Source organism: Chiloscyllium plagiosum, chromosome 9 (assembly GCF_004010195.1).
Source record: "Chiloscyllium plagiosum isolate BGI_BamShark_2017 chromosome 9, ASM401019v2, whole genome shotgun sequence".
NCBI classification, from domain to species: domain Eukaryota; kingdom Metazoa; phylum Chordata; class Chondrichthyes; order Orectolobiformes; family Hemiscylliidae; genus Chiloscyllium; species Chiloscyllium plagiosum.
In genome coordinates this window covers 16,896,432-16,923,277 of record NC_057718.1, presented here as the reverse complement: position 1 = coordinate 16,923,277, position 26,846 = coordinate 16,896,432, and the positions used below count along the sequence as shown (strand labels likewise).

The window sequence follows — 26,846 nt, the reverse complement described above, 5'->3', positions numbered from 1 at the left end:
AGTTATAGATATTGCTTTACATGGGATCAAGTGAATCAAATTTAAATGGTGCGAATTATAAAATTTGCTAAATCAATCTGATATGTTATAATTGACTCTGGTTGTAATTATTTTAAGAATTAAAACTGCAGCTTGTTATAAAAAAAAAACCACGAGGGACATGAACAGCATGAAAGACAAGGTCGTTATCCCAGGACAGTGGAGTCAAAACTAGAGGGAATAGGTTAAAGGTGAGTTGCACCCACATAACTTCACTGGATGATCTCCCAGGAGTATCCTCCCTGTGGACAACCATAATGCTCTCCCGAACTAAAAGCACCATTCCCCCTCTCTTGCTTCTCTTCCTATCCTTCCTATAGGATCTACATCCAACATTAAGCTACCAGTCCTGTCCATCCAGGCCATGTTTTGGTAGTAGCTATGATACCCCAGTCCTAAGTTTCCAACCATGCCCTAAGTTGATCTGCCTTACCGGTCATGTCTCTTGCATTGAAGTAAATGCAGTTTAATTTGTCAGTCTTGCCTCAGTCTCTGCCAAGCTTGTCTGCCTTGATCCTCTCATGTACTCTACGTGCCTCCATCTTTTCGTGCTATCGCTTTGGTTCCTCCTCCACCCAACTCCGCAACTAGCTTAAAGTCTGAGCAGCTCTAGCAAACCTCCCCGACAGGATATTGGTCCCTTGCAATTACAGATTTCAAGACCAGGCTTAACAGTCATAAAACAGTACAACAAACATTGTCTTTGCCTGCAGATTGAGACAATAATTGTAAACATTATTTCAAGTGCAACTAGAAGAACAATCAAGTTGGAAACATGCTGCAATCACTACCTCATTCTCACTTAAATCCAATTATTCTACGTATTACAGTAATTGCTCAATAAATAGTGAATAAATTCAAGACTTCTCATTGCTCAGATCTGGTGAGTGAATAAATACAAAAACACAAATTTCTCACTTAGAAAATAATTCATAGGACACAACATGCATTCTTTACTCTTACCGTGTCAATCATTCTACGAGCTTCCTCCTCTTCTGCATTTGAATTTTCAAGTTCGATGGTGTATGTTCCTTTATCACTCTGATCATCTTCATTTTCCTTTGTGGCCAATGGAGAAAGTTTTGCCTGTTGTTCGAAATGCTGACTTTGATTCTGTCTGTGTCCAGTACTACCAGAACTTCGTAACTGCATAGTTTGGGCAGATATTAAAGGAACTGATGGTTCATTAGATTTTTGTTTCTGTAAATGTTTCGGTTGATGAAGCTCATGTACACTGTGAGGTGATTTAGTATGAGGGGAACTTGGCTGATGTGTTGAAGGATTTGTCTTTGAATCAACTATGCCACCTTTTAACCTGTCTGGCTTCACAGGTGGAAAAGGATGAAGACCTTCTTGGGGTACAGCTGGTGAACTTTGTGTAAAAGAATAGGATCGTCGCTTGCGTGGATGATCGTCATCAAAGAATTCAATCATAAAGGCAGTCCTACTCATTGAAGGAACCTCACGGACCTTTTCTGAAGTTGCAATCTTCTGATGATGAAGCCTCTGTTGTTCTGCACGATACATCCTCAATTGATCTTCGAGGGCAGCGTGTTTATGAGCACACCTTTGGCCATTTCCATTTTCTGTATCACTTTGCGTTCCATCATCATGTTTACTCCCTAAACAAGAAATCAAACATTAAATTTTAACTTCTAAAAGCTCAAAAATAGTTGCTTGTGTTTTATGTTGAGTGGAAGAAAAGAATGCAAGACGACATTTAGAAACTTCTCACTGCCAAATTTGGTAGTGCTTCAGAAATGATGACAAACAATACTAACACAATTCAAACAATAAACGTTTTAAGATGTGAACAATGACTCTGGGGCAGAACTGAGTTGCTGTTGTTCTCAAAGCTCTTGTCATTGTCCAAGTGAAAAACTGAGTTGCAGTTCTTTTACAAATGAGCCAAGTAGTACAGCTGCTCTATTCTTCCCTTGTACACGTGCTCAGCAAGCTAAGGGTGCTTCATTACTTTTTACGTATTCAAAAGAAAAAGGTTAATTTTTTTTTAAAAAAATCCATCTCTTGCGAGGGACACATGATAAAAATTAAATTTACAAGGGAGAGGTGATAATTTCAACATAAATTTAAATGAAGTTTGCCAAATACTTTGTTTGCTCATGACAACTATACGCTTGGAAAGGGTCACCTCTTCCCATTATGTTAGTATTTTCTGGATATTTTCTAAAAGGAAAGTTAGCTCAGAAGTCAATAACCACACAAATATAAATAGCAAATTAAAATGCATTCAAATCACAGACTGTCTCACCATTTAAAAAAAATACAGCAAGTAGCGTACTGGCACTGACTGCTGTCAGTAAAGAAGCCAGTTGTTCAAGTTATACAATAAAGGGGAAAAGCTGTCATCTGGTCCCTTAATTTTTCTATCAAATGTGCAATGATCCCTCACTGAGAAAATGACAAAATATTAAGTCGAATTATTCAGCAAAAGTTGGCACACAAAGTTCTGAAAAAGGCTCGTAAACTTTCAACTAACAACACTTTCTCTCTCCACAAACTCTCAGACCTGACAATTACAACACTATTTTTGTTTCACAAAGCTGGTCAGATATCAGCATATTAAAATGATGTGGTCATCCACATACATACATGTAAATCTCTAAGTTTAATTTTATTTAATTAAATTAATGCACATTTCAAGTTGCTAAGTGAATAAATAAATATCCCAATATATGCAATAATTGGGAACTTAAAACTTACCCTTCAAACTCTGGGCACATTTTTCAGTTACCCTAAATATACTTTTGGATTTACTCTGCCTATCTTGCATACTTTCATAATCCTTCCCCAGAGACATTTTTTTTCTTTCTGTTTAAGACTAAAGACCCTAGGTCATCAAGAAGTTCCTCAAAGTTGGAATTAGACAAACAATATTTTGCAATTGAAGGTGAAGTCATCATAGCCCTACCAGACCATAGGTCTGCGCTCATTAGAGATGGTGGGTTACCACACCTCAGACACGATGAGAGGTTGAGGAGGAGAGTCCCTTTTGATAACTTCAGCCAGCGTGGGTTTGAACTCCACTGTTGGCACATCACTCTGCATCATAAACCAGCCAGCCAGCCAATTGAAATAACTGACCACAAGCAATTGAAAGACAGATGCTTAAGTACTGTTTTGCATCTTTGCTCACACAGTCAGCTCTCATGTAGCAACTACAAGAACATGATCAGATAGAAAAAATATTAATAAATCCTTCTTCCTAATGGAACTACAAATTGTACACTCACTTTTCATTTTCCTAAACAAAAAAATTCTTAGTACAAAATTATCTGTTAGGAAACAGACTTGGGCTCTGGTACAGTATTAAGCCTTGGGATACAAGAGGAAGAGTATAACAGTTGCTCTTTTAAATTACTCTCCACCATCCTTCCAGCACTACTGAACTACTTTTAAAGTGGTTAAAATCTGAGAAAAAAAAATCAAATATGACGAGCATCAACACACTTGCATCCTTTTGAGTAATTTTGGAGAATTTTGAGCTTAAATTTGCCCCATCAGATTAGCATTTAAACATTTTCATTGAACAAGTTTGCATCAATTGCAATATTTTTCATCTCAACTATGGCCGATCAACTTCCTGACATTAGGAAAGAACAGTGCATTTCTTGCAAGCTGAAACTGGTCCAATTTTGAAAAGTGATTGTTCAACTTGATTCTACATAGGAATAAGGAAAGGATTTTTAAAATAATCTTGAACGTGTAGTTATTGAGTGTTTATGGATCAGATTGATTTTAGATAACACATTGTACTGTGAAGCAGAAAACTTTGCTCAGGAAACATGGTATCGAGTCCTCCAGTTGCTCTTAAAGTGGACAATCAGCTTTTACAGATGATTCATCACTAAGGTGTTCAGAAACAAACGGCACAACCAAGCAAGCTTCCCTCAAGTGAAAAACCAAAAATAGCCTCCAACTGTTGCAAAACAATGTTCAAACAGTAGACATAAAAATCAAAAACAAATGAAAGTTCAAAGCTATTTTCCTTGAAGTGAGTTCAAGCAACCAAGCTGGTAATTATTTGGAACCACGTGGATTTCAAGAAGTGGTGTCAAAAAAAAATTTCCAATGTGCCTTTTTACTGACCTAAAAATACAATTCAGGTATCTCCACTATGCCTCAAACTCAAGTCCACAAAAAAACTCCACAGACTAAGCCAATTTAAAAATGTTATAGAGAGTCTGAGGGCACATACGGGAAAAGCACTAGGGGGCATAATTTGTGAATTTGATTAGGGCAATACAATTTCATATTTGTAGCTTTGAAAGGAAAGGGAAATTTAAAGAATGAAATGGTTGTTTTCAATATTAAAAAGAGGTCCATTAGCTTCACATTTGTTGTTCAGGTGAGAGTGAAAGGAACAGGAGAAAAGGGTTTAACATAATAGATGATATGGACAGATTATCTTTGCTCGAGAGTAACTGTGAGTCAGCAGTTTAAAAAGGGGAGTGAAACAATGACATTTGATATGGCCTAGCCAGATATGATGTTGGAGACTAAATCAAAATAGCAAAATTGACTTGCAGCCTTTTGCAATATTAACATATCTTTGATAACTAACAAGAGTTTTACCTTTTAATCGCCTCATCTGAACAGAGAGATCACTCTTTATGCTTTTGCAATCATCATCCATCGATTCGCGTCTTATTCTGGGAGGATCATTCTGTGCCAGCCAATCAGCCACTTTGCTTTCTGCTGCTTTCATTGCAGCCTGGAGTCCAGACAGTTCTTTGGCGGCTGGAGGAGACTTCTTCTGCTTATGACGCTGGTCGGGCGTGAATTTGGTGACATGATCTTTGATTGTCACTTTGCCTGGAGTATGATCATCAAATTCAATAGTAAACGAAGCATGCCCTTGAACGACTGCACGAGTGGCTTCTGTATCTTTTGTAGGGATTTCATGAATTGAACTTTCCATTGATACAGCAGCTTGATGAAATTCTTTAGTAGGGATTTCAAAATAGCTTGGTTCTCTACAGAATGGATAAATTACTTGTTCCAAGTCTTTTCTATCATCTTTGGGTTTACTAACTTCCTTGGCATCTTCTGAAAAAGTATTAGGACAGTGAAATTCACTACATAAGGACTGAAGTTTACAAAAAAAGTCACAATTTAAATCTTTCCTGGAACAGCGACCAAAAACATTTCTTTCAAAACTGCATAATTTCCCACAGGGGATAAGAAGTGATATATACTTATCAGGATTTCAGTGAAGTATAAAAAAATGACAATTTGCAAACAAAAGTCTAAATTTCCTCGGTGTTTCAGTGGCACTGTAAAAAAAAAGTGTGATCATTTTTTTCATAGAAGCCTTAGTGCAAAACAGGCTATTTGGCCTAACAAGTCCACACTGATCCTCCGAAGAGTAACCTACCCAGATCCATTTCTCTATTACTCTACATTTACCCCTGACCAAGCACCTAACCTAGATGGGTTAGATGGGCTTCAGATTGATCATTGAGGGCCAAAGGGCCTGTACTGCACTGTAATGTTCTATGTTCTACACATACCTGAACATTATGGACCATTTAGCATAGCCAATTCACCTAGCCTGCACACCTCATTGTAGGAGGAAACTGGAGCACCCAGAGGAAACCCACACAGGCGCAGGGAGAATGTGCGAACTCTTCACAGTCACCAGAGGTAGGAATCGAACTCTGATCCCTGGTGCTTGGAGGCAGTGCTAACTACTGAGCCACCGTGCTGCCCCTAATTTCTTGACAATTCTCTAAAAGCAAAAACAAATACCAAAAAAGCATCTAAATTCTGGTTTATATTAATGGAACTTAGTTTAAAATCAGTTTTGGTGCATCAATTGGAAGCTTTCATAATAATATAGCAAATTAACCTGGTAACATGTTGCATTCATTACAGTTTGACACTAGTAATTCTCCATGTGAACTTCCTATTTCAAATAGGAAGTTCCAATGGAAACCAACACTTCTAAAAGGAAAACAAGCAAAAATATTTTCCGATGTTTAACAATAACATACCGTGTTTAACAATAACGAGAAGGGACAGGAAAATACACCCTCCTCCGAATCGAATAGCATTTCTTTTGTAAAAGCAACTGAAATATAGGTTTTACCATTGTAGTCTATACATTAGCTGCTGACAAATTAATACTGCAGAGACTCACCACTTGGGCTCTCACCTCCTGTAGCACTGCTTTCCATCTTCACATTCCCAGGCTTGGGATCTTGTTTGCTTGAATTTTCATCATCTGCATCATCTTCACCCCACCAAGCAGGCTGTCCATATAAAGGGGTTCCACGGGCCATAGGTATAACAGATATGTCTACTGGATGTCAGGAAAAATGGAAACCCAAGGAGCATTAGTTGTCACGTACCATGTCTATCAACAAAGTGCAGACCTGAATGTAAATAATTTAATAAACTTGCTGAAAAGTAATTTGATGAACTTAATTGAAAGAACATTCAGCTTGAACCATAAAAAGCACACTTTCCTTTTGTGCTGATACTCTTTGTAAATAAACTCATAAGTTTAAAGCTATATTTACTAAATTTGTATTCATTCAGCTTTCATGAGGGCTGCTTTATGCTTACTATAGTAGTACAAATCTCCTATGACACAAAATTCACAGTCCAATCACAGAAGCTGATATTTGAGCTTGTGATATATTTTAAAGCATTTAACACTGGTTGAAGTCTATTCACATCGGTGTTGGCCACCTTGTGCAAATTGAGAACTATTACATCATTCAGCAGGCTGCTTACAGCCAAGAAGCTGAAATAGCTATCGGCAGCTGACTATTTATGAAACTGTAGATCACAACTACAGCAGCAGTTTTAAACCAAGTTTATCTTCATTACTTCAAACATTCTGCTAGTTAAAATTAGGATCTAATGCTAATTATACAATTAAGTACAGTTGTAGCAAATAAAGGATAGAAGAGACAAAAAGCTTAAGTGGGAAAAAAAAAACTGGAAATCAACGAAAGAAAAGCAAGGATGTCCATGTATTGGAAAGGCAAAGACTGATTTGGGATAGTCAACATGACTTTGTGCATGGGAAATCATATGTCTTAAATTTGATTGAGTTTTTAAGGAAGTAACAAAGAAGATTGATGAGGGCAGAGCAGTAATTGTGATTTATATGGACTTCAGTAAGGCGTTCGACAAGTTTCCCCATGAGATCTAGCAAGGTTAGATCTCATGGAATGCTGGGAGAACTAGCCATTTGGATACAAAACTGGCTCAAAAGGTAGAAGACAGAGGGTGGTGGTGGAGGCTTGTTTTTCAGACTGGAGGCCTGTGACCAGTGGAGTGCGACAAGGATCGGTGCTAGGCCCTCTATTTTTTGTCATTTACATAAATGATTTGAATTTAATGGTAAGGTCCTAGGGAGTGTTGCTGAACAAAGAGATCTTGGAATGCAGGTTCATAGCTCCTTGAAAGTGGAGTCACAGGTAGATAGGATAGTGAAGGCATTTGGTAAGCTTTCCTTTATTGTTCAAAGTATTGAGTACAGGAGTTGGGAGGTCATGTTGCGGCTGTACAGGACATTGGTTAAGCCACTGTTGGAATATTGCGTGCAATTCTGGTCTCCTTCCTATGGGAAAGATGTTGTGAAACTTGAAAGGGTTCAGAAACAATTTACAAGGATGTTGCCAGGGTTGGAGGATCTGAGATACGGGGAGAGGCTGAATAGGCTGGGGCTGTTTTCCCTGGAGCGTCGGAGGCTGAGGGGTGACCTTATAGAGATTTACAAAATTATGAGGGGCAAGGATTGGATAAATAGGCAAAGTCTTTTCCCTGGGGTTGGAGAGTCCAGAACTAGAGGGCATAGGTTTAGGGGGAGAGCAGAAAGATATAAAAGAGACCTACGGGGCAACTTCTTCACGCAGAGGGTGGTACGCGTATGGAATGAGCTGCCAGAGAATGTGGTGGAGGCTGGTACAATTGCAACATTTAAGAGGCATTTGGATAGGTATATGAATAGGAAGGGTTTGGAGGGATATGGGCCGGGTGCATGGCAGGTGGGACTAGATTGGGTTGGGATATCTGGTCGGCATGGACGGATTGGACCGAAGGGTCTGTTTCCATGCTGTACATCTCTATGACTCTAAAAAGGATATAAAATTTGACAAAGACCAACTGAAAACAAAAGCTAAAAGTTAATTGTAGAGCACCTCAATTTTATAAACATACCATTTGCTACAAAAGATCGTCAAACCAGCTGAAATTATTAAATAAAATATGCATAAGGTGGAGCATTTTACGTACAGTTATTAAGAGAAATGGTTTCCAATGGTAGAAGGGTAGACAACCAGAAGCTAAAGGCTTGAGGTGACTGACAAAAGAACCAAAAGCAATATGAGAAAACTGGTTTTACTCAAATGGTCAGTTAGAATGTGGAGAGCATTGCCCAACAGAATGGCTGCTATCCTGATATACAGTGACCTGGAAGGAACCAAGACAAAACTGAAGGAGCAAACTTTACAAGGATATGGCAAAAGTACACAAGTGGAAATAGAGTCATAGAATCATTGAGTTGTACAGCATGGAAAAGACCCTTCAGTTCAACTTGTCCACACCAACAAGATATCCCAATCCAATCTAGTCCCACCTGCAAGCACCCGGCCCATATTCCTCCAAACCCTTCCTATTCATATACTCATCTAAATGCCACTTAAATATTGCAATTGTACCAGCCTCCACCACTTCCTCTGGCAGCTCATTCCATACATGTACCACTTTCTGCATGAAAAGGGTGCCCCTTAGGTCTCTCTTATATCTTTCCTCTCTCACCCTAAACCACCACCCCAGGGAAAAGATTGTCTGTTTATCCTATCCATGTCCCTCTACTTTTGTAAACCTCCATAAAGGTACCCCTCAGCCTCTGACGCTCCAGGTAAAACAGCCCCAGCCTGTTCAGCCTCTCCCCAAAGCTCAAATCTTCCAACCCTGGCAACATCCTTGTAAATCTTTTCTGAACCCTTTCAAGTTTCACAACATCTTTCCGATAGGAAGGAGACAAGAACTGCATGCAGTATTCCAACAGTGGCATAACCATTGTCCTATACAGCCGCAACATGACCTCCCAACTCCTGTATTCAATACTCTGACCAATAAAAGGAAAGCATACCAACGCCTTTTTCACTATCTTATCTACCTGCAACTCTACTTTCAAGGAGCTATGAACTTGCATTCCAAGGTCTCTTTGTGCAGTAACACTACCTCGGACCTTACCATTACGTGTATAAGTCCTGCTAAGATTTGCTTTCCTAAAATGCAGCACCTCTCACTTGTCTGAATTAAATTCCATCTGCCATTCCTCAACCCATTGGCCCATCTGATCAAGATCCCGTTGCAATCTGAGGCAAGCTTCTTTGCTGTCCACTACACCTCCAATTTTGGTGTCATCTGCAAACTTACTAACTATACTTCTTATACTCACATTAAAATCATTTATATAAATAATGAAAAGTAGTGTACCCAGCACCGATCCTTGTGACACTCCACTGGTGACAAGCCTCCAGTTTGAAAAACAATCCTCTACCACCACCACCCTCTTCTCCGTTTGAGCCAGTCCTGTATCAAATGGCTAGTTCTCCCTGTATTCCATGAGATCTATTCTTGCTAACCAGTCTCCCACGGGGAACCTTGTCAAACGCCTTACTGAAATCCATATAAATCATATCCACCGTTCTGCCCTCATCAATCCTTTTTGTTACTTCTTCAAATGACTCAATCAAGTTTGTGAGACATGATTTCCCATGCATAAAGTCATGTTGACTATCCCTAACCAGTCTTTGCCTCTACAAATACATGTACACCATATCCCTCAGGATTCCCTCCAACCACTTGCCCACCACTGGAAATAACTACACAGATCCTTGAAAGGGATGAGTAGACCCAATGGCCTGAATGATTTCCTTTCTGTGTGATAATAGTCTATGAAATAAATCACAGTTCATAGACCTATAGTGTGAATGTCACTTTGCAGAGTGTCCAGAGAGATGCAGACACTAAACAACAGCAACAGCTTGGAAAAACACAGATCCAGACAAAACTTGAAGAGGTTGCTGCACATTTTTCAATTGTGTTTTACACAGTTAGGGTTGACTTTGACAAATTATATTTTTCGTCATTAAGCTGGAAGTTTGTATTTCATAATGCTTTGACCAGTGCCTTCAGCTAAACTTCCCTTCTAACTAAACCAATAGTTATTGATATTTCATTAAGTATAATAAACAAAAAAATTACGTAAAACTACCCTTTAAATAAGCAAAAATTATCCAAAGCCACTCCAAAGAGACAGAAGACAAAACTTAACAGCCTCTGATTACTCATACACAAACCACAGCCTCTGATTACTCATACCACATACACAAACAATTATATTTGTACAACTTAGGTGCGAGGATATCAATAATTTCATACATATGTTTTTAGGCAATTTATGCAAGTTCGGCACATGGAACAAGTTTTTTTTATTGAATGAGAAGTACAATATTTTGTTGTGCAAATTTAAAAATAATCTGATTTATAAGGCATAAATTTTAAAGCTTTGATAACACAGCATCTGAGCATCATCAATGCTGTAATGTATAATGTATTCAGCTGTTTCTGATAGAAGAAACTTTAATTCAACCAAATTATTTTGCAAAATTCTACTACAGTAAATTTTGTAGATGGTTGAAATAAGTATAAAGATGCATGCAACCTAAGTTATGAGTCCAAAAGTAGTAAAGAATGAAATTTATTCCTTGACTATTTATCATTTCAGTACATTATTTACAAGGTGTTTTCTTATTCGCTGATTTGTGTTTCCTGAAAAACAGGTGGTAACACAAGACAGTCAACTAAATGCGTAAAGAGCCTTTCAATAAGGTACACTTCAATATTAATGCAACAGATGATTTCAACACATTTTAATACAGCAATTTTTAAGTGAAAAATTATGTTTAGATGAAATTATTAAAAATAAAGATCATTCAATAACATTAAATAAATATTTAGCAAATTACCTGAAGTTTTATGCACCTCTGCATGAGCCATCACTTCAGTTTTGCCCTCAGAGTTATCTGGAGCTTCTGTTGATCCTTCAGCTTCTGAAAGTTTCTGTGGCAACTGTAACTGGCTTGTAAATTTCTCATGCTGTAAATAAGATTAGATTAGATTAGATTAGATTACTTACAGTGTGGAAACAGGCCCTTAGGCCCAACAAGTCCACACCGACCCGCCGAAGCGCAACCAACCCAGACCCACTCCCCCGACACTTACCCCTTCACCTAACACTATTGGCAATTTAGCATGGTCAATTCACCTAACCTGCACATTTTGGGATTGTGGGAGGAAACCGGAGCACCTGGAAGAAACCCACGCAGACACGGGGAGAATGTGCAAACTCCACACAGTCAGTCGCCTGAGGCGGTAATTGAACCCGGGTCTCTGGTGCTGTGAGGCAAAGTATTTCATAATTTTATCATAACTGTTGCAGACAAAATGGAACAAATGGCATTATTCTGCACCATAACAATTTGATGACTATGATATAATTTGATACAGGCAGCTTTCAGGCAAGCTTTACCAGTCTTACCTTCAGCGCTTCCTCTGGGACTCGTAATTCTCCTCTTGCTACAGTGAACAAATTGGTATGTAAGGCACATTAAGGAAGGAAAACAACAGCACTACAAACTAAAATACATTTAGCCACTGAAATGTAACTGTCAAATTTGCTGATTGTTGCTAGCGAAGTAGTGACTGCAACGATTAACTGGAAATTAGTGGAAAGCCAAATGGTCTAATTCTGTTCCTTCATCTTATGATCTTTAGGTATAAAGTGCAATTTCAAATCACTGATGCTCTGTCAAGTACAAGTTATATTTCTAATATGCAATAATTAAATAACATGCAATAGTCTCAAGCAGTGAACATGAGCTTCTTAAATGTGAGGTGTTCAGGAAAGGTAGAAACAAATACAGTTGAAGTTTTGTGGTCACGATCCAATCCTTTGCTGGTAAATATATAAACATGTCATGAGGGAAGGGTCAGCTTCAGCTGTGATGACTTTCCAAAGTCAAATAATGTTGAATCATGAAGAACAAACAACTATGATTGAGGAGTCTATTGGCACACTATAGGCTACAGTACAGCTTCAAGACAGGAGGGGAGAAAATTAAAAGTCAAAAGTAAAATCAAAACAAATTCTTCTTGCATACATTTAAAACCTATAAAATTATACCAGTTACATTTACCAGGATTAGTAATCAAGGAATAGTACTTAATGGAAACTAGATAAGTATAATCAGGAAGGAAAATTACAGTATGCCAATGGTATAAAAGAGGAGCAGGTGGTGATTTCTGTGTAGCATAAATGCTAGAATAGTCGAGTTAAACTGACTGGCTTGTTTCTATGCTATAGACTCCTCGTAACTTTATTAACATTTTATTGTTTACTAACGAGATTACTTTTTTGGAAAGGATATCATATCCAAATCGAAGTTTATCATCTATCTTCAGAGTGATGTAGGTTTGTTCTGGTATTCGGGCTTCATTAATAAATGTCTGAAAACAAAAGGCACCAATCAGAATTTAATGAGCAATTCTCATATCATTGAACTAAAACTTTAAATTGTATCGCTGTCTCCACAATTTTTTTAAACTGCGGTTCTCTGAATCTATTCAATTTTAAGCATTAGATTTGCAAATCCTTTTAATTGTTTATGCAGTTTGTGTTACAAATATCATAATTAAACCAGTTCAAAACAAGGTGAAGCAAAGTGGTGTCAAAATCATTGACCAATAAGTAATGGTTTGTCACATACCCCGTTTAGACTACCAAGATCCTTCACTTTGTGTTCATCTTCGGCAGAGTTATAGTTGATAACAGCATGCTGTTTGTCCACACTTCGGGACTGTAAAAGAAAACAATTTCCCACTTTTGTTTCACTCAGAGTAAATAAAAAGCACAAATGAGAAACGACATTAAAAGTTCATTCAACTGCCACCATGTGGAATCTTTTTCTCATTTAGTGTGTTTTTGAAGACTAACCAACCCTGGACTGAGTTCAAATTGCAAAATATTGTATTATATTAACTTTATAGTTCCTGGTTTAAGTTACCTTCACTTGAAATACCACATTTCTGCAACTGACTTGCCAAAAGATTGATTAATGGGTCATCAACTGTATTTACATCCATTTTGCCTCTTCCCTGGATAACCTTAAAATTCTCAAAATCTGATTGTGACACCTTAACTTTTCCTTTTGCCCCTCCAGCTTGGCATCCCTTAATATAAAGCACTTAGATTTTTTTTGCATGCAATATGCATTACACAGGGCCACCTACAGGGAACAGACCACTCAACTGCTCTGGAAGCTAGGATCTTGATTCAATGTTATTGAGTCAATATTGAGGAACAGGCATTCCTATGACACATGAAGTGCAACCTTGACTTTGTTTCTTTTGAATTAATTCTGATTGCCCACAAACTGTCTGGGATTATTTTTATCTACTGCACATGATTAGATTCCCTGCAGTGTAGAAACAGGCCCTTCGGCCCAACAAGTCCACACCGACTCTCCGAAGAGTAACTCACCCAGACCCAATTTCCCTCTGACTAATACACCCAACACTACGGGCAATTTAGCATGTTCAATTCACCTAACCTGCACATCTTTGGATTGTGGGAGGAAACCTGAGCACCCGGAGGAAACCCACGCAGTCACAGGGAGAATGTGCAAACTCCACAGAGACAGTCGCCAGAGGCTGGAATCGACCCTGGGTTCCTGTTGCTGTGAGGCAGCAGTGCTAACCACTGTGCCAACGTGCTGCCCACATAATGGAGGAATTTCACTAACAATACTGGAAAACTCAGCAACTCTTCTACCGTGAAGCCTTCAGAGATTAGAAGCTTTTCACAGCCCACTGACTAAAACTGAGGCTTCATGTGCATTTGTAATTGAAAAGTTTGACACAGTCAGTACAGGTCGGTCAAGCTTTTCATTTAAAAACGTTTTGAGCTATGATATCAAGCACTATTCAATCTGATAGCTAACTACAGTAGCCTACCTTATCATTCTTTCTGACCCTTTTGTTTTTGGGAGGCAAATTCAAGGCCCATTTCCTTTGAATGCAACAATATATGCAAACAATTTGACATGAGTGCCTGCAGAGGTAGATATTTAAGAGTGTATTTCATAATGCACAGAATATATATATTCCAACAAGAAAGAAAAAGTCCAAGGGATAGACCACGGTTAACAAAAATGTTAAAGATCATATTGAACTAAACAGAAAAAGCATATGATTATACAAAGACAGAAGCCAAGTCTTGAGTTTGGACAGAATGTAAAAAAACAGTATAAATTACCGAAAAAAAACAAAAAAGGGCAAAATTAAGTACAAAAGACAGCTAGCCAGAAGTCCAACAAATAGGTAAAGTTTTGAAAAATGTTCAAAGACAAAGAATTAACAGGAAGCACTGGTCTTAGAGAGTGCACAAAAGACCAGACAATTGATAATGGAGAAGGAATTGGTAGATACATTTAATAACTATTTTGCAACAGTCTTTACTATAAAGGATGCCAGTAACATCCCAGAAGCTACAATAAATCATCAAGAAATTGAAGGGAGATAGAAAATTACAATCACCAAAGATATGGTATTGAGTAAATCATTGTATCGGCAGGCTGACAAGTGCCCAGATCCTGAGGAACCTCATTCCTGGGGCTTAAAGGGAGTGGCAATGCGATAGTTGATGTATAGATGGAATGCAACGCGACAAAGTGGAAGGTTGAGCACGTTGATAGGAAATGCTCTTTTCTAAAGCTTCGGAAAATTGAAGCACAAAGTATCTTGGAAGCTCTAGCTCAGGACTCGCTTAAGATTAACACGAAGGTTCAGTTGGCAGTTAGAAATGCAAATATGATGTTAACATTCATTTTAAGAGGGCTGAAATAAAACAGCAGAGATGTACTGCTGAGGCTGTATAAGACTCTGGTCAGACCACATTTTGAATATCAAGAGCAGTTTTGGGCCCCCATAACTAAGGAAGGAAGCACTGGCTTTGGATGAGGCTCAGAAGAGGCTTACAAGAATGATCCTGGGAATGCAGGGCTTATGAAAAAAAAAATGCCTGAGATCTCTGAGTCTGTACTTGGGAGTTTAAAAGGATAAGGAGGTGAATCTCTGTCCAAGTCCCCAAAGAATCATTTCAAGTCCGTCAGAGTCACATGCATTTTCTCTCACCCAAATGTATTGCATGAGTTGCACCTGATGCGGAATCCTCTACATTGAAGAGACCGAGCACAAACTTGGGAACCAGATCAGGGAACATTTATGGTCTGTACGTTTCAATCAATCCACCTTCCAGTTGCCAGCCATTTCAACTCACCTTCGTACACCATGAAGGCATGTCCATCGTGGACCTCCTCTGTAGACATCACAAGGCCACACACAAACTGGAGGAAGAACACATCTCTGCCTTAAGACCATGAGGCCTTAACATTGAATTCACCAACTTCCAAATCTCCTCACGGCCTACTTCATCTTAGGCCCAGCCTTCCCTCTCCAACCCCTTAATCTGAGCCTACCTGTTGATCTTCCTCACTACATATCCACTCCACCCTTTCCCTGACCAATCATAGCACCTACCTGCATCCACCTACCCATCCCACCCACTTTTCCCCCAGCCCTCTCCCTCTTTATTTCTCAGGCTCATCCCCTCCTCCAGCCCCGATAAAAGGTTTCAATTGGAAACAGACTCCCCTTCACCCCGATGCTGCTTGAACTGCTGTGCTTTTTCTAGCTACATTCTTTATCTACTCTGACTCTCCAGCATCTGCAGTCATCATTATCCCCAGGGGTGAATCTGATGAAAAAACTTACAGAACAGAGGGGCCTGGATAGAGTGGAAGTGAGGAAATGTTCCTCTATGAGAGACCAAGATCTGAAGGCACAGCCTTGGACTGAAGGAACAAACTTTACAACTGAGATCAGGAGGAATCTAAGGGCAGTGAATCTATAGAACTCATTGCCACTGAAGGCTGTGGAAGCCAAATCATTGAGTTTATTTAAGACAGGGACAAAGACTTGATTGGGAAGGGGATCAAAGGTTATGGGGAGAAGGCAGGAGAATGTGTTGAGAAATATATCAACCATGATCAAATGGCAGAGCAGACTCAATAAGAGCAGAATTAGGCCATTTGGTTTATGTCCTATGATCTTATGGTGTCAGCTTTATTTTCCAAAACTCCATTGACTCAGCGATGGACCCATTAGATTGAAATACAAATGTAATTCTTTTATTCAGAAAGGGGAAACTCCAGGTCAGTTAGCCTAACACCAATCATAGAGTCATACAGCACAGAAAAACAGGACCTTTGGTCCAACCAGTCCATACCAAACAGTTTAGTTCAACCTGCCTGCTCCTAGCCCATATCCCTCTATTCATGTACAAGGGAAAATACCAGAAGCTATGATTAAACAAGTTAAAGCAGGACACTTGGATAAGTTCATTGCATTCAGGCAAAAGCAAGAAGTGTTTGAGAAGGGGAACATCATGTTTGGCCAATCATTTAGAGCTCTTTGAACAGATAACATTGACTGTGGAAAAATGAGAACCTTTGGATATATGGTACTGCAATTTCCAAACAGCACCTGAAGTGTTACATCAAAATGTTATTACAGAAAATAAAAACTCAGACCACAAGCATATTGTTCAGGGCAGTCTACAAACTGCTGTAAATTAGGAAAAAGAGTATATATTTAAATAAGCAGCTTTACTTGGATTTAACTGAGAAAGGTCGGGCCAAGGTAATTAAGTAACAAACATAACATAATGGAAGCAATGTTAAAAATTAAAGAATGATCTCCAAAGACTTAATGTATGAACTTTGCCTTATTAGAGTGAAATAAGGTCCCCACAAATTTAATTTTCTTTAAAGGGAGTAACTAGCAAGCTTAGTTGAAATGGACATCATGACACCACAGCACGACCCTGATATGTTCCTTCTATACTATGTGGGAAATCATGACCATTTCCAGTGTCCACGTGCTCAGATGCAGCTACTGGCTCATAACACTTTTTTGGTGCTGGAGCTGCAGGTAAATTTACTGTGGAACATCCACGATGCGAAGATTGTTCTGGACAACAGAATGAGGCGGTCACGATAAAGACTGAACAGATACAAAGGGGGATGGGTGACCACAAGGCAGACTACAGGAAGGCTGGAGCAACCAATGGTTACATGCAACTGTTTTTATTGGGTTGGGGGAGAAGATGAGGAGGATGATGAGGATGAGGAGGACACAACGACGACAACCACCATGGCTGCAGGATCATTCCTTATGCTTTCGCCCCATACATGAGCTGCTACCATACACTACCCATTGTTAGCTACTAATAATTTTGATTTGATTAGATTTGTTACTGTTGCACATACTTAGGTACAGTAAAAGGTTTTGTTTTGTGTTCAGCACAGGCATATCATACCAAACCAAACAGTTCATAAAGGGGATAGAACAGAGTGAGGAATTTCAATGTTACGGCTGCAGTGAAGGGACACAAAAAACAAGATCAACATTAGGTTTGCCATTTGAGCGGTCCATTCAGAAGTCTAATGACAGTGGGGAAGAAGCTGTTCTTGAACTAGTTGTACGTGTGTTTAATCTTGTGCATTTTCTGCCAAATGGAAGTGGTTGGAAGACATATAACTCAAGTCCAAGGGATCTTTGTCATGCTGGCTTGTGAAGGCAGCCGAAGTGTAGATGGAAGATTGGCTTTCATGATGGACTGGACAGTGTTCACAATTCTCTGTAGTTTCTTATGGGCCTGGGCTGCCATCCTAATCCACAATACATCTGGAATAGAACATTTTCTATGGTGTATCAAAAAGAGTTGGCAGTGTCCTTATGAACATGCAGAACTTTCTTCGCCTCCTGAGGGAATAGAGGCATTGTTCTGCTTTCTTGACCATCGCATCAACATGGGTGGTCCAGGACGATTATTGATGATCCTAAGAACTTGATGCTCTCGACCATCTCCACCTTAACTCCATTGATATAGGAGTGTGCCCTTCAAGTCATTATCTGAAATCAATGACTAGCTCTTTAGTTTTGCTGACGTTGAGGGAAAGATTGCTATCTTTATACCATGCCACCAAGCGTTCTCTCTTTCCTATATTCTGCCTTGTCATTGTTTGAGATCCAGTCTATAACAGCAGTTTCATGAGCAAGCTTGTAAGTAGAGTTAGGATGAAATTTGGTCAGAGTGTTATGAAGGTGTAGAGGTACACTATACCTTTAAGAGAGTTGAAAGATTAACAAGACTGACAAAATACAGAGTTCTGAACAATGTAACACTTGGTCAAAAGTAATAGGAGCAGATGGATTGCCATGAAACAAAAACAAATTCAAATTTGGCCAGTTTAAATTATGCCCCAAGATACCAAAATCCAATCAAATTTGAATTTAGTACTTTTCTAGTATCAAAACCAATGAAACAATCCGATATTTTGGGGCACAAAATCAGACATTTTGAACAGTTTATGGGGATAACTGCCATGGACCAGCAAATGTAGACTGCCAGCTGAAGGGCTCTCTAAAAAGGTACCTGTCTGTGAAGAATGTGCAGTAGAACATCAAGGCTGACCTGGAGAGAGAATCTACAAAAGAGAATTGACAAAGCTGACTGGTTTTTTACATCTTAAATTGGGATTATTGTTTTTATAAAACTTGGACTAGTATTGTACAGTAGGAGGTAAAAGGTTTTAATATTCTCAGTTGGTCTTAAAGAATAAAGTTGTTCATATTTACTTTAAATAGTGACCTCCAGGATAGCTCTTTTCTTCTCAAATTTTAACAGATTGCAGCAGGAGGTGAGCTTCTCTGTGTGGCTGGATTAAATTCGCAAAGGGGTTTACCTAGTGTCATAATAGTAGTCATAAATGCACAGGGAGTACAGTGAGGCATTGAGTATGCAGCCTTGCAGTGTTGAGGATGGTCGTGGAAGAGGTGCTGTTACCTATCCTCATTGATTGCAGTCTGTGGGTCAGGAAGTTGAGGATTCTGTTGCTGAGGGCATACCAGAAGTCTCAGTTTGGAGGTTAGTTACAGTGTTGAAGGCAGAGCTATTGCTGCTAAGTAGAAGCCTGATGTAGATATCCTTTATCCAAAAGTTCCAGGGATGAGTGTAGGGCTAGGTAGATGGGGTCTGCTGTAGACCTGTTGCGACGTAATGAGAACTGCAAGGGGTTAAGGCAGGCTGGGAGGCTAGAGTTGACATAAGCCATCACCTCTCGAAGCACTTCGTAATTATGGAGGTCAGAGCCACTGGGTGGTAGTCATTGAGGCACACTGAATGAATTTTCTTTAGCACCGAGATGATGGTGGTCTTCTTCAAACAGGTGTGGACTTCAGATTGTAGGAAGGAGAGATCGAAGAGGTCAGTGAATACTCCTACCAGCTGGTTTGCGCAGGATTTTGGGATTCCCCCTCATAAATCGCTTTCCGTGAGTTCACTCTCAAGAAGGCTGATTTGATAATCTGGAATAGCGACTGAGGGAACAGATGTATCAGAGACTATCAGGGCAGGTGATACCTGAGATTACTATTGCCCCAGGAGCCACTATTAGTTCTCCAAGACTGATGTTTAATCTTTCTTTGTGCTTTATCTCCATGCATAGTCTACTCTCCTCCCACCATCTCCATCTTCTGCATATAAACAATACTTTTCCTCGCTACCACCAGTTCTGAAGAAGGGTCACTGGACCTGAAACATCAACTCCAATTTCTCTCCACAGACCTGCTAAGATTTTCCAGCAATTTCTGTTTTTGTTTCAGATTTCTACCATCCACACTTCTCTCATTTCCTCATTAGGATAGTATGTTGCCTCCTTGGTACCAAGGTCAAAGATGTCAGGGTTACTACCAGTCACAAGCCAATGAAAGAAGAAATAACAGGCTATAACAGATCTACAAGTGGCTGGAGAAGTGGTGTAAGAAGAGGTATTCAGATTCCTGGTAACTGGTTCTGGGCTGTGCATATATAGGTAAAGGCATGTGTGGTGTCTATGTAATGAGTAGATTGGTAGAGTGGTGGGAACCTGACCAGGGACAAATGAAAATAAACAAAAGGCTGAATGATAAGCAGCAAAAAAATGGAAAGCAGACAAAAATGTAAAGAAAAACAAATGGGCCACAATGCAAAAAAAAAATTAAAAACACAGGTTCAAAGGCTCTGTGTCTTAATGCATGGAACATTTGCAGTAACTGATAAATTAGCAGCACAAATCGATATAATACAGTTGCAATTCAAGGGACACTGCTGCAGGGTGACCAAGAATTAGAACGAAGCATTCATTATTTAGGAAGGACAGACAAAAAGGGAATGGAGGAGGGGAGCATTGTTAGTAAAGGACAAATTCTTGTAATAGTGAGGAAACATACTGATTCAGAAAATCATAATATGAAACCTGTATATTGGGAAATTAAATAACCAAGGGGCAGAAAATGTTGTTGTGGGGGTTGTTTTTAGGTTCCCAGACAGTAGTGGAGATCAAGGGCAGGAATTAAACAAAGAACAAAACACGCATGTATTAAAATTACAACTGTAATCATGGGTTTCTTTAAGCAAAGCATTAAAAAAAAAGAGTAGGCTTTTCAGCCCTTCAAGCCTGTTGCACCATTCAATATCATAATGGCTGATCATCCAGTGTGGTACTCTGTTTCTGCTTCCTCCCTATACCCTTTCATCTCTTTAGCCCGAAGAATACCTAAATTTTTGAAACTATACAATGTTTTGGCCTCTACCATTTTCTGTGGCTGAGAATTCCACAGGATTACCATTTTTTGGGTGAACATGTTTCTCATCTCAGTCCTAAATAGCATATCCTGTATCCTTGCTTCAGGAGGTCCTGGTCATTGGGAACACTTTCCTTGTGTTTACAATGTCTAGCTCTGTTAGAATTTAACAGGTGTCTATGAGATCTCTCTTTCTTCTAAATTCTAATGAATGTAATCCTAACCAATCCATCCCAGGAATTGGTCTGGTAAACCTTCATTGCATTCCCTCCAAATCCTTCTTCAGACAAGGAAGACAAAACTGTACATTAAACCCCAGATATAGTCTCACCAAGGCCCTTACAAGTGCAAGTGCAGCAAACTATTCCTGCGTCTTACTCAAATCCTCACTATGAAGGCCAACAGACAATTTGCCTTCTTCACCCCAACTGCACCTACATGCTTACTTCCAGTGACTGACGTAAACAAATACCCAGGTCTCATTAAACCTTCCCTTTTTCCAGTCTATCACCATTCACATCATCTACCATCCTGTTTTTGCTACCAAAATGGATAACTTCACATTTATCCACATTACACTTCACCTACCATGCATTTGCCCACTTACTGAATTTATTCACATCATACTGAAGCATCTCTACATCCTTCTCACAGTTCAACCTCCCACCTGCTTAGTTTCATGTGCAAACTTGGAGATATGATGTATAGTTCTCTCATCTAAATCATTAATATATGATGCAAATAGCTGGCGTCCAAGCAATGACTCTCATGGTACCCCACTAGTCACTATCTGTCATTTGGAAAAAGACCTGTTTATTCCAACTGCTTCCTGTATACCAACCAATTCTCTATCCAGCTTTAAACTATGCACTGTAATTTTACATGCTAACCTCTTATGTGACTTTACCAAAAGTCTTCACCAAGTCCAAGTAAAGCACACCCAGTCGCTCCCCTTTATCAACTCTACAAGTTGCACTTTCAAAAAGCTCCAGATGTCTAGCTTGATTCCCCTTTTGTAAATCCATGCTGACTGACTGATCGGTCACTGTTTACCAAGATGTGGAGGAGCCGGTGTTGGACTAGGGTGGACAAAGTTAAAATCACAACACCAGGTTACAGTCCAATAGGTTTCTTTGGAAGCACTAGCTTTTGGAGTGCTGCGTCTTCATCAAGTTGCTATGGAGAAGAACCATAAGACACAGAATTTATAGCAAGTGATTAGTGTCAGGACCACAAGATACAGAATTTATAGCATGACACTGTAATCACATGCTGTAAATTCGACTGGAACCTCCTTAATGCAGATGGTCTGATGGAGCAGTTTTTGTCAGGGGTGTTCAGGAGGGTTTCCTTATTCAGTATGTAGACAGGCCGACGAGGGGAGAGGCCACTTTGGATTTGATGCTTGACAATGAGCCACGACAGGTGTCAGATCTCGCAGTGGGAGAACACTTTGGTGATAGTGATCACAACTGCCTCACATTTTCCATAGCCTTGGAGAGGGAAAGAGTAGTTATCAAGGGAAGATATTTAATTGGGGAAAAGGGAATTATGATGCTATCAGACAGAAGTTGGGAAGTACAGACTGGGAGCAATTGTTCCACAGAGAGGGCACAGCAGACATGTTTAAGGAGCAGTTATTGCGAGTGATGCACGAATCTGTTACTCAGACAGGTAAGGAGGAGTAAGATTAAGGAACCTTGGATGACGAGAATAGAGGAGCTTCTCGTCAAAAGGAAGAAGGCAGTTTACATAATGTGGAGGAAGCAAGGATTAGCACAGTTTTAGAGGATTACAGGCTAGCTAGAAAGGAGCTCCAAAATGGACTAAGGACAGCCAGGAGGGGGCATGAGAAAGGCTTGGCAGGAAGGATTAGAGAGAAGCCAAAGGCATTTTCCTCACACATGAGGTAAGAGAATAATCAGGGAGAAGGTAGGGCCGATCAGGGATAGCGCAGAGTACTTGTGCAAGGAATCTGAGCAGATAGGGCAAAGCCGAAGTGAGTATTTTGCTTCAGCTTTCACTAAGGAAAGGGACCTTGTTGTGAATGAGAACTTTGAGGAGCTGGGATACAGGCTTGAATAGATCAAGATTGATGAAGTTCATGTGCTGGAAATTTTGGCAAACATTAAGATTGATAAGTCGCAGGACCAGGCCAGATTTATCCTAGGCTGCTCCAGGAAATGAGAAAGGAGGTTGCTAAGCTGCTGGCGAAGTTCTTTGCTTCTTCACTCTCCACAGGAGTCGTACTAGAGGATTGGAAGGAGGTGAATGTTGTTCCTCTTTTCAAGAAGGGTAATAGGGAAATCCCTAGCAATTACAGACCAGTCTTACGTCTGTAAGGTTTTGGAAAGAATTCTGAAGGATAGGATTTATTTGGAAAAGCATAGCATGCCTAAAGGCAGTCAGCATGGCTTTGAGAGAGGCAGGTCATGCCTCACAAATTTTACTGAGTTCTTTGAGGAGGCGACAAGACAGGTCAATGAAGGTCAAGCAATGGATGTGGTGTATTCGGACTTCAGCAAGACATTTGATAAGGTTCCCCATGGTAGGCTCATTCATAAAATCAGGAGATATGGGATACAGGGAGATCTGGCTGTCTGGATTCAGAATTGGTTGGCTGACAAAAGGCAGAGAGTGGTTGCAGATGGAAAGTATTCTGCCTGGAGGTCAGTATTGAGTAGTGTCCTACAAGGCTCTGTTCTTTGTAATTTTTATAAATGACTTGGATGAGGAGGTTGAGGGGTGGCTTAATAAATTGACAGATGACACAAAGGTTCGAGGTGCCGTTGATAGTAGCGAGGGCTATTGCAGGCTGCAGTGTGACATTGACAGGATGCAGAGCTGGGCTGAGAAATGGCAGATGGAGTCCAACCTGGATAAATCTAAAGTCATGCATTTTGGAAGGTCGAACTCAAATGCCGAATATAGGATTAAAGACAGGATTCTTGGCAGTGTGGAGGAACAGAGGGATCTTGGTGTGCAAGTACATAAATCCCTCCAAGTTGCCACCCAAGTGAATAGGGTTGTTAAGAAAGCATATAGTATTTTGGCTTTCACTAACAGGGGGATCGAGTTTAAGAGCCACAAGATTTTGCTGCAGCTCTACAAGTCCCTGGTGAGACCACACTTGGAATATTGTGTCCAGTTCTGGTCACCCTACTATAGGGTAGATACAAAGGCTTTGGAGAAAGTGCAAAGAAGGTTTACCAGAATGCTGCCTGGACTGGAGGGCTTGCCTTATGAAGAGAGGTTGACTAAGCTCGGACTTTTCTCTTTGGAGATGAGGCAGAGAGGTGACCCGATTGAGTCAATAGCCAGAGAGGATTGACTGGCACGAGGGGTCATCGTCTTAAGATTTTAGGAGAAAGGTATAGAAGGGACTTCAGAGTAAGGTCTTTACGCAGAGAGCTGTGAATGCATGGAATGCTTTGCCAGTGATGGTGGTGGAACCAGAGTCATTAGGGACATTAAGCAACTGCTGGACATGCACATGGATAGCAGTGAATTGAGGGGTGTGTAGATTAAGTTATTTTACTTTACATTAGGATTAATTCTCTGCACAACATCCTGGGCCTGTTCTGTGCTTTACATTTCTATGTTCTAAAACTCTGAGCCCCAGATGAAAGGCATTGAATCGATTAACAAATAATCAATTATCCCAATGAAATAGTGCCTGCCCATCTTGTTCAGATAATCGAGGTTCCCCTATATACCAGTGCAATTCCAGTCAGTTCTATTCAGATAACAGAATTATCTGTTTGCCAGTGCTGCACCTCATGATTGAACAATGACACTCTTTCACTGTGAGGCTGCTGACCTCAGACAAGGCAGAACTTCAGCACAAAGGTTTTACTGAACAAGAAGCTTGCCAGACAGCATTTAAGCACCTAACTGATGCTTGATTTAGCAAATTCTCTCACTGGTATGATAGGAAGTTAAACTGTTTGAAGATGCCTGCCCCAACACTTAGTGCACAGAGCACTAAACTCTGGTCCAGGTGTTTGGCAGTCTATTAAATGCTATGCACATCAGAGACGAAAAACCAAAATGCAATATATTTACTTTTCGATCCTGAAAGCAATTACTCAATTGCATATTTTACTTGGGTAAATGAATAATGAGGACATCACGATGGCTCAGTGGTTAGCACTGTTGCCTCACTTTGCCAGGGACCAGAGTTCGATTCCCACCTTGGGCAACTGTCTGTGTGAAGTTTGCAAATTCTCCCTAGGTCTGTGTGGATTTCCTCTGGGTATTCTGGTTTCTTCCCACAATATGAAGATATGCAGGTTAGGTGAATTGGCCATGCTAATTGCCCACAGTGTTTGCTGCATTAGTCAGGGGTAAGTATAGGATAAAGAATGGGTCTGGGTGGGTTACTCTTTGGAGGGTCAGTGTGGGCCAAATGGCCTGTTCCATACTATAGGTAATCTAATCTAATTTGAAACATTCATTAGCAAAACTGTATAGGGACAAACTCTGTTGCAAATTGAAAAAGGTTTTTGAAAGGATAATCCAATAGAAAAGGAAAGTTGCATGTTGATTAAGGATGCCAAGGTGTCTACTCCACATTGCTGGATCAAGCCTCCAACTGAGTCAAAGAAAGAACTAGCATCTGTGTAACTGCATTTTCTGACAAAGTGAGAATATACAACTACAAAAGGAAAATCCCAGGAATTTCCAAGTAGAAAACATCCCCTGTGTGCAAATACAAGGAGCAATTGGAACCAACGACCTAGGAAGGGAAAAGGTTGAGATTCTGAAGGTTGATTACAGATGGTTAGGCAGGAATTTATAAAGGAGGTCCTCAACAGTAGTAATATCTGGATTACTCCCAGTGCTACGAGCTCGTGAGGGCAGGAATAGGAGGATACAGTAGATGAATGCATGGCTGAGGAGCTGGTGTATGGGAGAAGGATTCACATTTTTGGATCATTGGAATCTCTTTTGGGGTAGAAGTGACCTGTACAAGAAGGATGGATTGCACATAAATTGGAAGGGGACTAATATACTGGCAGGGAAATTTGCTAGAGCTGCTCGGGAGGATTTAAACTAGTAAGGTGGTGGGATGGAACCAACGAGATAGCGAGGAAAGAGATCAATCTGACACTGCTACAGTTGAGAACAGAAGAGAGTCAGTCACGGTAGGCAGGGATAAGGCAGGACTAATAAATTAAACTGCATTTATTTCAATGCAAGGAATCTAACAGGGAAGGCAGATGAACTCAGGGCATGGTTAGGAACATGGGACTGGGATATCAGAAACTCCAGAAACATGGCTCAGGGATGGGCAGGACTGGCAGATTAATGTTCCAGGATACAAATGCAACAGGAAGGATAGAAAGGGAGGCAAGAGAGTGGCATTTTTGATAAGGGATAGCATTACAGCTGTGCTGAGGGAGGATATTCCTGGAAATACATCCAGGGAAATTATTTGGGTGGAACTGGGAAATAAGAAAGGGATGATCACCTTATTGGGATTGTATTATAGACCCCCTAATATTCAGAGGGAAATTGAGAAACAAATTTGTAAGGAGATCTCAGCTATCTGTAAGAATAATAGGGTGGTTATGGTAGGGGATTTTAACTTTCCAAACATAGACTGGAACTGTCATAGAGTTAAGGGTTTAGATGGAGAGGAATTTGTTAAGTGTGCACAAGACAATTTTCTGATTCAGTATGTGGATGTACCTACTAGAGAAGGTGCAAAACTTGACCTACTCTTGGGAAATGAGGCAGGGCAGGTGACTGAGGTACCACTGGGGGAGCACTTTGGGACAGCGACCATAATTCCATTAAATTTAAAATAGTGATGGAAAAGGATAGACCAGATCTAAAAGTTGAAGTTCTAAATTGGAGAAAGGCCAATTTTAATGGTATTGGCAAGAACTTTCAAAAGCTAATGGGGGCAGATGTTCGCAGGTAAAGGGGCGGCTGGAAAATGGGAAGCCTTCAGAAATGAGATAACAAGAAACCAGAAAAAGTATATTCCTGTCAGGGTGAAAGGG

General features: G+C 40.0%; 1 protein-coding gene across 15 annotated transcripts in view; it reads right to left on the bottom strand.

Moving 5' to 3' along the window:
- The window catches only part of cep170aa (centrosomal protein 170Aa), a 134,156-nt gene that overhangs the window by 61,014 nt on the left and 46,296 nt on the right, over window positions 1-26,846 (bottom strand). For 13 of the 15 annotated variants that reach the window (XM_043695454.1, XM_043695465.1, XM_043695453.1 and 10 more), the window contains 7 exons: window positions 12,858-12,947; window positions 12,519-12,597; window positions 11,630-11,688; window positions 11,058-11,187; window positions 6,203-6,364; window positions 4,636-5,109; window positions 1,003-1,661 (listed from right to left, as the gene is read on the bottom strand). In XM_043695454.1, the coding sequence (XP_043551389.1) occupies window positions 1,003-1,661; window positions 4,636-5,109; window positions 6,203-6,364; window positions 11,058-11,187; window positions 11,630-11,688; window positions 12,519-12,597; window positions 12,858-12,947 (1,653 nt within the window). The remainder of the gene's footprint in view (window positions 1-1,002; window positions 1,662-4,635; window positions 5,110-6,202; window positions 6,365-11,057; window positions 11,188-11,629; window positions 11,689-12,518; window positions 12,598-12,857; window positions 12,948-26,846) is intronic. The other 2 variants (XM_043695457.1, XM_043695460.1) reach the window with 2 other exon arrangements.